The sequence below is a fragment of the Mercenaria mercenaria genome, chromosome 2 (genome assembly GCF_021730395.1).
Source record: "Mercenaria mercenaria strain notata chromosome 2, MADL_Memer_1, whole genome shotgun sequence".
Classification (NCBI taxonomy): domain Eukaryota; kingdom Metazoa; phylum Mollusca; class Bivalvia; order Venerida; family Veneridae; genus Mercenaria; species Mercenaria mercenaria.
The window spans coordinates 70,696,179-70,708,270 of NC_069362.1; the positions used below are offsets into that span (position 1 = coordinate 70,696,179).

Here is a 12,092-nt window from a genome sequence, read left to right on the forward strand (position 1 = left end):
ATACTCTGCAATTTGACGTTTAGGTGACGTTAACGTTGATGTCGGCGTGCTTTGAGTACTGGTCAAATGTTTCTCAACAAACACATTACTATGATAACGGAATAATCTCCTTGCAAAAATAATTTCTACAATTTTATGATCAGATAGAAACTTACTATTATAGTACTTTATTTGATAATCCTAATAATGAAATAAACTTATTATAAAGGTTTTAAATAGTTTTATGTGAAATCCGCGGCAAATAATTACGGCCGCACATTTATAATCAAGTCGTTAGCCGTGACACTGTCTTAAATTTCTGACTAGCTTAGAAGTTATGTCAGCTCGAGAAATTCAACTTCATAGGTTGCCAAATTTCAATTACAAGCTACCCCTTAACTAAAGATCGATATTCATATTTTCAAAATTTAAAAAGTGGAATATCGAGCCAGCATTGAATGTCGAACCAGCTCGAAAATCTTACTTCAAATTGTGAACAGCTGATTTTCAATGTGGTACACTGAAACTGAGATCTGTCCAAGATCATAATTCAAAGAAGATGCCGAAAGACTAGAAATTCATATTAGATCGAAATAATTAAATTTTGATCTTCGAGCTGGCTCTATTTTCAATTCTCCAATTTTGTAGTTTAATTTCGATCTCCAGGTTTGCTCGAATTTCAATGTCAGCGAAAGTTAACGTCATCCTTTCGAAAGAATTTCGATCTTCCATATTCTAACTTGCACAAAATTGCCGCCTCTAAATTCGACGTTTTGAAACTTTTAATTTCTTTCACCTTGCAGGCTCTTCGATAGACTCTAAGTTCAATGCTTCCTCGAATAATTTCTCAGAAAATTTTAGTTTCGAGCTTCCATTCAGATTTAAAGCCTAAGTGAATTCAAATTCTCCTTTTTAAAAAAATGAATTTCGATGAAATTGGCTATTGACTGTAAACAAAATCAGATTATGGAGCGTCCATTAACTGCTTAGCGGGCGAGAAGAAATCAGTATTTACCGTTAAGAAACTTAATTAGATTCCGTAAGAAACAGAAGGAAATATACGAGAACGTTCGAGTCTTTCCGATAATGAATAATGTCTGTTCTCATCTACAAAACCCTAAAAAGACCACGTTCTTCTTCACATAGAAAAGTGAAGTTAATATGAAACAATAGCTAAATGAACATAGACTACTAAGCCGTTTGCAATAGTCTGATAAGGCAAATAATACTATTTGTTCTTTGTCAAACAGAAGTAATTTCAGCAAATTATCCATATTTTACTACATATCTAATTGTGGATAGACAGACAAAAAGTATACCATAAAAAGACCATTTTCTTTTAAAGGCATTTTAAAAATTAAATTTAATTACATTCATTAGAAAGACAGTATATTGAATATTATTACACCGTTTGCAAAGTTAAAATACATATAATACTTTTTCCATAAATATAAAAATGTACAAGATTTCTGACTGTACTTAAACATAGCCGCATGTGCATCTAAAGTATAAATACCGCATCCTACTTTACAGACACTGAGAACCAGAAAATACACATACAGGAATTGAATTGTGCCGAGAGTCAGGAAACATGTAAAACGTAAACAAAAGATGTTGTTTCTCGTACGCTGTATATATTGGTAGTTATAAAACATAACATAATGGAAACAGAAATGGTAAGTAACTTCTTAATACTTTATCACTTTAATCAATGTTGTGTTCATGTTTCAAGGAAAATAGCAAAGGAATGCATGTAAATCTGGCATACGCACTTCGTGTTCTCTCAGCATTTGACACATATTGAATGAACAGTAAATTCGATCATAAATGCTAGTCTGTGGTTCTTAGGCATTTCAGTTTAGGTTAGTGAAATTAAATACTTTCACTGTTTTATCAACATCACCATGGATAGTGTTTATGTTTACTTAGAAAAGATTCAATCGGTGAAGGTCTATTAGTGCTATACCTTAGAGCAGTATACATTACGTCTTAGTAATATCACTTCACTTCCAATACTAAATGCTACGCGTAGAAACGTTATTGTGTGTCTATGTATATTTAACAAATAATCAAGGCCTTCGAGTTGTTTATCGTCTGATTTACCACGGTTCAGAGTTAAATACTGAAGCATCTGAACGATGAACCGTGGTAAATTAGATGATAAATCACAAGAAGGCCTTGATTGTTTTCATTCTGACATGCTCATTGATATATTTCAATAAATATTACACTGGACTTCATTTACGTGAGGAGTAATGTATCGGACGTCATGCGGCAATTTGACGTAATAAATGACGCCATAATGCTCTCTTACAGGTCCGCGCGTCAACCGTTGTTTATCGCAGAATATACAGAGCTTGATTTTCTTCTTTCTTTAACTGGAAATCAAATCGAGCCATGTTAGAATTTACTATAAATTTGTAATTTCATAAGGGCATTTTATAATTATATATTATGTGCTACTTTATTTGCTGAACGGCAACTAATATTCGATGACAACGCCTAGCCATGTCATAGAAAAACATGCATTGGGTTGGTAATCTTTGGCAAATTGGTTTGTCACCCTCCGCACCTGATAGATATATAAACTATAGATTGATGAAAGGATAGATAGATGGATAGATGGATGGATCTCTTAATGCGATTGACAAAACTATACATGTTATTACATTTACGTAAAACAGAGCTAAAACAATTTGAAAAATACAAATGATATTTTGTTAGATATTTCTGATAAAAAATTCGTCTTGTTAGAAAATGTAGTAGCTTCATTATTAAATTCTGAGCGAGTTATTTTTAAAGTAAAGACATCTGTTGCAGTAACGCAAAGATTAATCATACATAGATAGATAGAATTATTAATTATTGGGTTAAACTTCTTATGGAAAGTGAACTAAAAATAGAAAGGAAATGTTACGAATTCATGCTGATCTCAAAAATACATTTTAAATGGATAAATCATGTTAAAAGTATTCTGGATCTAACACGGAACACATTTTTTTGGATTAATTAAAAAACTGTATACTTAAAAAATATAGGTCGATTAATTAAAAGGAATTTACATGACCAATTCTTACAAAAGTTTGATGGAAGTTTAAATAATTCTTCAAAGGGATAAAATTACAGACTATTTAATTAAGTCTGATATCAAGTTAGAATTTTACCTTACTATTCTTCCTAAAAACAAAAGACTACTACTATTTCACTTTAGAACAGGTAACCATAGACTGCCAGTAGAGACAGGGAGATGGCGTCAATCATTGTTCCCTATGAGGAAAGAAAGTGCACATTGTGCTCATTAAACGATGTGGGCGACGAATTCCATTATCTTCTTAAATGCCCCTTTTTCGCCTACGAAAGAATGAAGTATATTCACATTCAAAAATAAATTTTAAACTCCATAGATCTAGTACAGGAAACGAAAGAAATAATTTAATTTGCTGTTGATAATAAATCTACATTTATCTTGTGAACAGAAACATTCTTCAGCATTTTCTGCATAAAACCTATAGAATAAACAGCTATCAAATATATGAATGAACATACGTCATTTAGCACACTGTAAAGTAGAGCTCCACTTGTGCACCATACTTTATCCGGGAGTACATAAAAGAACAGAGCATAAAAGGATCTCTCCCAAAATATTTTTTGCTTTCAAATGCTGTGATTTGGTGTTATGTCCTTGTAAAAAATATATAACAAATTATGCGCTTATAGACTTAGAATTAGCTCGAGACAGTGCTCTTCCCATTAACCACGGGTGGTAAACGCGTAATCCAATTCCCACTGGGAATACGCTATAAATGGGTTGCGCGACTTCCGGTGCTGGTGTTGCGCATCAATATATACAAAATCGAGGTAGGTGTTTTTTTGTTTTTGTAAATAATGACACATTTACGAGTGCTTTCGAAAAAAAGCAAAATGCTATTCGACACAAAAATGAATAACGATCATATGTGTGAAATACCAACTTATAAATTTAAGAATCAGCTCTGTTATCACGAAAACACTGCTGGCTCGCGCTGTCAAAAAAGCATGGAATCATGAAAAACGCAAATTTTCTAATTCTTGTGCCTCCTCTCTGGAAATGTGACGCTTCTAATGATCAAACACGTGTAAAACAGTCATTAATATTACCTACACTTGAATGAAATGTTGCTTTTGGGGGAAAGATTGGCAAAAAATAATCGGGAATGGGGTTGCGCCCCGGGAATGGAGTTGCGCGTATACATTATATACATTATGATGTATACGAGCAACTCCATTCCCGGTGCGCAACCCCATTCCCGATTATTTTTTTGTCAATTATGTCCCAGTAAGCAGGATTTGAAGCAAATAATTTTGATATTCGTTACTTTATAACAGTTGAGTTATCATAAAAAGCCTCAGATGTCCTCAGATTAGGCATATGAGGTCAGAAACTTCCATTTTTGTTGATTTCATACTTTTTTCACGCTTCGTGTCGCCTGAGTTTTTGTGATAATAGAGCCGAATCGTAAATTACAAACCAGATATTTTACACATATGATGTATTATCATATTTGTGTCGAATAGCATTTTGATTTTTTCGAGAAAATTTATTCTTGTCTCATACTAAGCAAAATCATAACTTCACATACCTCAATTTCGTCTTTTTTTACGCGCAACACCAGCACCGGACGTTGCGCAACCCATTTTAAGCGTATTCCCGGCGGGAATTGGATTGCGCGTTTACCACCCGTGTTAACGTTACATGACGACAACATGAAATACGCCAACAGTGACGTAGTAAAGATGTGACGTCACCAAGGAAGGACGCATAATACACAGAGAATCAATTTGCTATTCAGAAATATTTTACTTTTCGAAATTATATCGGGTTAGTATTGTGCTAGCAATCATATATGGAAGACTGAAGTAGATCTACCTCAATTACGCCGATGCGTAACTGCGGACGGACCGTCAGGGGAGGTAACTAGTCACAGATCGGGACTAGATCTACTCAAACACAACCAGAAACCCATGCAAAGTAGGCCCGCAACAAAAAGAAACAATAGTGGAAAGATATAGCAGATAGGTTGCTTCAAAAATCAAACAAAAGTACATTTAAAAAAAAAAACAAGATAGGAAAATAATCGAGAGGTTGAAACCCGATTTATGAAACGCCTATGCTGTTCCAATTTTGTTGTAAATCAGCCTTTTATTCATACAAATAGGGTTGTAGGAAAAGGGAAAGGTAAACATTATTACATTTTAATTTTTCTGCATTAACATTTTCTGCTCGTATTAGTACAAGTACATGCATGAACACCCAAAAAAACATGCACAATAACAAAAAGTAAAATGATTATCTTCATAATTCTTAAGAATGCATTATCTCTTTTATAAATACTCCTGGCTTCCATTTTAACACACTCAATATGTAGAAACTAGTACACTCTTTAAAGACCCACCACGACCTAGTGACATACTTTTTCACCCACAAAAACTTCATGAAAATCATTCTTATAATACAGGTAATATATACAGCTATACTACAAGTTTTCATGAGGACAATTTAGGCCTTTCCTGAATAAATGTGTTTTGACAACTTCATCAGCAAACTTATTCAGTCAGTCTCTTTTCAGCATAGTTTCAAAAATATGGATGAATAAGCATCTTACACTGTAGAAACAAAATGTGATTTGAAATTTAACTAAATACACGAATCTCTGTACATATTGCTACAGTAATTCAATAAAATGTTAAGACATTACACACATATATGTCACTGTCAATTTGTAACTAAATACTTGTATATCTCATTTTTTTCATGCAAATAATTTTTAATTACCATCATGGAAATACAAAAGAATACGATTATTTTGTGGTGCATCTTTAAAAACTATTTCAAGATTTTTACGTGATATCAATGCCTTATATTTAAAGAAAACTTTGGTCCAGGGGAAGTTAATTCAATTATTACGTTTCTAACCTTGAAGACATTTAAATTCCTTCCTTGAGTTAAAGTCTGATAAGGATAGACATCATGTGTATGTATATTTGCATGTGTGGGTATATGTGTGTATGTAGATGTTATGTTTTTGAGAAATGTGGTCGTTAAAATGCTCAGTTTAAGTATCACTTGTAATGTTGTATTTTCCACTGTTGATTTCTAACATGCGGCAATCATTCGATTCTAAAATACTGACATGTATGGTGTGAATGATATTACTGAAAATGTATTGAGTGTTACACGCTTATTTGCTGATGATAGCTCTTTAGCTGTTTCATCTTCACACATAAACTTTATGCAAAATACTTTAAATTCTGATCTTCAGAAAATTAGGGACTGGTCTCAGCAATGGCTCGTTGAATTTAATCCAAACAAAACTGAAGTAGCATTTTATCTTAGGGTCAGAACGCAAACCTGCGATGACATTTAATAATCTCCATCTCGACTTTGTTTAAAGTCATAAACATTTAGGACTAACATTTAGATCACATGGAAAATGGCATGATCGTATTAATAACATCATCTCATCCGCATCGGAAGTTCTTGGATCTATGCGAGCTTTAAAGTTTAAAATAAATCGTAATTCACTAAATCAGACATATATTTCATACTTGAGACCCCTATTAGAGTATGCTTCTGTTTTATGTGATTGGTGTACCGAATACGAGAGGCAATCTCAAGAAAAACTACAGTTGTCACGGGACTAACCCGATCTGTTTCCATTTAAAAATTAATAACAGAAATAGGCTGGGTTTCATTAAAAGGACGTATTATTGAAAAACTAACTACTGTATATGCAGGGAGACAAGGAAAGCTGTCAGATTATCTAGCTGATTTATTTCCCGGAATTGTATCTGAATCAAACTCATACAGACTTTGTAATAGCAATGACTACGTAACATTAGCTCGCCATACCCAAATATGTAATTCATCTTTTATTCCATCTGCCACTTCTCTCTGGAACAGTCTGGAAATAGATATTAGAAACTCGGATTCATTGAGTATTTTCAAAACCAGATTAAAGGCAAAATACAAAGCATGTACAGTTCTTAAATATTTAAGTATTGGTGACAGAAACTTTTCTGTGTATCACGCACGCATACGCAACGGATGAAGTAACCTGAATGCCGATCTTTTTCACAGTCATTTACGTTACAACTCTTCATGCGAATGTGGTCATCAAAACGAGGACGCCAATCATTTTTCTTTAACTGTAAAAATTATCATACTCAGAGAATCGTTTTATTTCACGAGACACGCATATATCATCCGCTTAACCTACAAACAATTCTGTTTGGGAATGATCAATATACGGAAGATGAAACACATTAATCTTCTACAAATTCAAAAATATATAAAACCGACAGCCAGTTTCTAATGACACATCTTAAAACTAAAAGACGACATTTTAAAATGCTGGACAAGCCCCACCTCTCTCTCTCTCTCTCTTTCTCTCTCTCTCTCTCTCTCTCTCTCTCTCTCATAATTTAATTACAAATTATTTCAATGATAAAACCACAACTTCTCATATTTATTTTGTTTTCCCCGCCTAGATACTTTATGTTATATCTGTTGGGAAGGGCCGTTTACTGATGTTGCAAGAACTTGTGACCCGACCTATTTGCTTATTTTTTGCTGTACATGTACATTTATTGATATATGTTATTATAAATGTAAATAATAATAAGCAATGAAATATGATTAAAATACGATTAAACTAAAATCTGCATTAACTTCAATGAACTAGTAACCTTCCCGTCTGTCACTTGTTATCGTTTGAAATCTCTTTCAGGAAGAATTAGTTAGTAGCGATGAAGATACAATGACGGATGAAAGAAAGAAAACAATTTCTCTTACGAAGCAGGTGTACACGTTAGAGACATTTGCTGAAGCATACAAAGATGAAGGAACAAAACAGACTGTGTTTGACAGCATTAAGAAATCAATGCGATGTTCAAAGAAAAAAGCTGGAAAGATTCTTGGATCCTATCTTCCATTTGTTGAGTTTATTCGTACTTACAGACTGAGGCAGTATATCCTTGGAGATGTATTGTCCGGTTTCACAGTCAGTTTCATGCACCTTCCACAAGCTATGGGATTTGGCATTCTTGCCTCACTACGACCTATCCATGGACTCTACTCCACATTCTTCCCCGTGCTTGTTTACATACTGTTTGGAACATCGCCGTATATATCATTTGGAACAAACGCTGTCATGGCTTTGCTTACAAAAGAAGTGGTTGAGAGAGAAGCCGATTCTTTTGTAGCGTTATTTACAAATACAAATGCATCCCAGCCTTCTGAAGATGAAATCATGGACGTTAAAGTCAGTGCTTCAATGGCATGTTGTGTACTTGTCGGTATTTTTCTCATGGGAATGGGACTCTTAAAACTAGGTATAATTACTACCTATTTGTCTGTATCTTTTATTGGTGGGTTTACTACGGCAGCTGCCTTCCACATCGCGTCTAGCCAAGTCCCTACAATATTTGGAATCAAAGTGAAAACGTTTGCTGGGGCGGGCAAACTGGTGTTAATGTACATAGACTTGTTCAGTAAAATAACACAAACAACATTTGCGGAAGTTATCATCGCAGTAATCTGTATTACTGTCCTTCTTTTTGTGAAGATGTGTATCAATGAACGATACGATTACAAACTTAGAATGCCAATTCCAATTGATCTTATTGTGGTAGTAATTGGAACAATAATATCTCATTATGCAACGCTTGAGGACTGTTATAATGTAAAAATCGTTGGGGAAATACCGAGCGGGTTCACTATACCAACTTTACCTAACTTCGATAGTGCAAGCAGTTTTGTGAGCGACGCATTTGTGATGGCGATATTGTCACTTGCTATGAGTATTTCAATGGCGAAGCTCTGTTCGGACAAACACGGTTTGCCAATTGATGATAACCAAGAGTTGATAGCGTACGGTGCCTGTAATTTTGTTTCAGGATTCTTCTATTGTTTCCCTTCCGCTACAGCGCCTCCTAGGACAATGATACTGAGTTCACTGGGTGCGAGGACCACGCTTAATGCTATCGCTACATCCGTGTTTTTCCTGTTGGTTATCCTGGTTATTGGACAGCTGTTCGTATCGCTGCCCCTCAGTGTTCTTGCTGCAATGATTATTGTTTCTATGAAAGAACTGCTGCTGCAGTATAGAAACTTACCCAATGTTTGGAAAGTTAACAAGTATGACTTTATCATTTGGGTCGTGACAAACTCTGTAAGTATCCTCATAGACCTGAAATACGGCATCATAGCAGGGGTGGGAATTTCAATATTTTTGACTGTAGTAAATGACCAGCTGTCCACTGGACATTTGATTGGACTTTCTCAAGCTGAAGATATTGCGGTCAGATATACAGACGGCAAAAATATGAGAGAAACAAACGGGATCAAGATCTTCAAAATTCCAACAAATTTATATTTTGCAACTGCGGAGAGAATGAAGTTTCAGATTTTTAGGAAGGTTTTGAATCCCAAGAAGTATTTAGAGAAGATGCAGCAATTGGAAACAATGGCAAAGATTATTGATGAAGAGACACTTGTTGTGAAGAACAGTATTTTCATCGAAAATGTCGGAAAACCTACTTCAGCTTGTTTGGACGTCAAGCTGAAATCCCTGTTGCTTGACTGCTCAATGGTGAATTACATTGACATGGCAGGGATAGCAGCTTTGCAACAAGTTGTTAGGGAATATAAAAAAGTACAAGTAGATGTATTTCTTGTTGCTGTCACAGAAAACGTTTGTGCAACTTTGGAAGCAGGCGACTTTTTCAAGAATTTTCCCAAGAGTAAAGTTTTTGTTGATGTGTTTGGCGCTTTTTCAGTATTAAGTTCGTCGGCAGTTGATTCAGTCCCATCGCAACTATGAGATGACAGTTTCAAAGGACGCGAGTAGTTTTGCTGAGCAGAAAAAAATCTGAAATGCTGGACAAAAGAGAGTAGTAACATCTGGAATTAAGACAAATTAGATGAGATATTTTAGAAGGTTAAGCTTATCCTATACGGCGTGTAGGCGATAACAGAGGTGTTCTTACATACTGACATTTTTTCGTGTATACTTCATGTGACTCAGAAGCTTGCAAATAAAATTTACACTACTTGTTTTATTTAGTACACGCGCTGACTTCTGCTTTGTTTCTAATTTTAATTAAATCACTGAGAGGACTGCTGTGGGCTGCGGTTGGCGGTTCTACTTATGACATGAACAGTTCGCTTTAAAGAATCTTATTTTATGTGCTAATTAATAATTATGTGAGGTTTTGTGATTGCAATTAAAATACTTTTGATTAATAAGCATTTCAACCTTTTTGTACCAAATTAAAATAAAAAAGTGGAAAACCAAAGGTCGCCCTACACAAAATAAACGAAAATGTTGCAGGCTCGGTTTGATTGAGCCTGTTCATGGACGTAAGGCGAAAACACTGCTTTTACTGGTCAAGGGGTATAATATAATATATAAACAAAATTCATGTGTTATTCATAATTGTTTTAGGTTTGGTTATTCTAGCTCGAATTCCTTTTGAATTACATGCATTTTCATTTTCTTAACAAATCTGGGTCATGAGGAACAATATCCCTCCGCCTCTGGCGTAGGATAAGAACGCTCTGACAAATTATTATGGAGATCAAGTAGAAATTGTGGCCTCTAGAGCGTTAACAAGGCTTTTCTATGACTTGGCCTACAAATAGTGACATAGGTTTTGACCTCAAATAACTCGGCTTCAAACTTGACATAGATTTCTTAAAAGTAAACTTTCTGACAAAGTTTAATGAAGATGATGTTGAAAATATAGCTGAATAAGTGTTAACAAGGTTTTCCCAGTATTAAACCTAGTGATCTAATTAAGTGTTTGTCCGAGATCTTATTGATGGTCACATTCTAACCAAGTTTCATTTTTGGCCAATATTGTGACCTTCAGATTGTTTACAGTCTAATTGCTAGTGACCGACGATGACAATGGACAAAAGACTTTCAAAATAGCTCACACTGAGCATTTTGTGCTCAAGTGAGTTAAAACTAAAATCTATATATTTTCCCTTTTCGGCCGCCAAATCATGAAAAGTGCAGCACTAAATTATATTGCAATTTATTATACATGAAAGTATTGACAAAAATAGATATTCGTATCTTTATTTCTATAGAAAATCTCACTGCAATTGAGAGTGCTAATTAGTCACTAAATTATATATTAGAATATGACTCGGTTCTTCCAACCTCCGTCAATAGTTTTGACTAGTGACCTCAACTTGATCAAGAAAGCTGAAAACACATTTGTTTAGGAAGTGTCATGAACAATGAGTGTAGTCTTGTTAAAAATACAAAATAGCAGAAGTGGTGTAAAATAGTATTTATACATGTCCAAATCTCTAAATCTAAGTTCTAGAATGCTGTTCATATTTTGTGTGTATATATTTTAAATGTGTGTTATGTAATTGTAAAGCGCAATAGATATTTTATAATTTTTGCGCTATATAAATGCCATGTATTTGTATTTGTAAGTAATTCAGCGAGTGTATACATTAGTATATCAGGCATAATTTTAATAAAATGAACACTGTCACTGTTTTCATATTAAGTTGTAAAGCACCATTTATATTGTTCAAAATACTTAATCACATTGTTTAAGTATGTTTTAATGATATAACTTCAATGGTTGTCTTAACTTTTCCTCACATAGATTCACATTATGTCAGTTTGTAAAAATATTACAAGCTGCTTCTTGTCTTGGTTGTTCTATGTATAAAGTAGAAAAATGAAAGAAAAACATTAGTTGCAAGATGAAGAAAATGAAATCACAACGATAAAATTATCATTTAACACTTCTTTGTATAACATAAGTAAATGAAAGCTGCAGGACATGGGAAGACTAAGAAAGAAAACCAGAATGTGTAAACACTATGGACAGATACACTGCTTTGCTAGTTCTACTGCAGGTTTGATTATCCGGACGGATAACGTAGAATAAAGAAATGAAAATTGTTTTATGAATAAATGGCAACCTGTGAGTAAAATTATTAAAACAGCAATGTTATTATCCTTCTTATGATAAAATACAACATTAAAATGTTTGACACGTTTAATCACACCAAATAATGTCTTAATATCAGCATGTAACGTGCG

The 12,092-nt window shown here is 34.1% G+C and overlaps 1 protein-coding gene across 1 annotated transcript; it reads left to right on the top strand.

Annotated features, from left to right (window-relative positions):
- The first annotated feature begins 1,538 nt into the window (after positions 1-1,538).
- Positions 1,539-11,532, top strand: LOC123564249 (sulfate transporter-like). The gene is made up of 2 exons (XM_053536864.1): positions 1,539-1,655; positions 7,746-11,532. The coding sequence occupies exons 1-2, from the start codon at positions 1,641-1,643 to the stop codon at positions 9,837-9,839; spliced, it is 2,109 nt and encodes a 702-aa protein (XP_053392839.1). The 5' UTR covers positions 1,539-1,640; the 3' UTR covers positions 9,840-11,532.
- Positions 11,533-12,092: the final 560 nt, after the last annotated feature.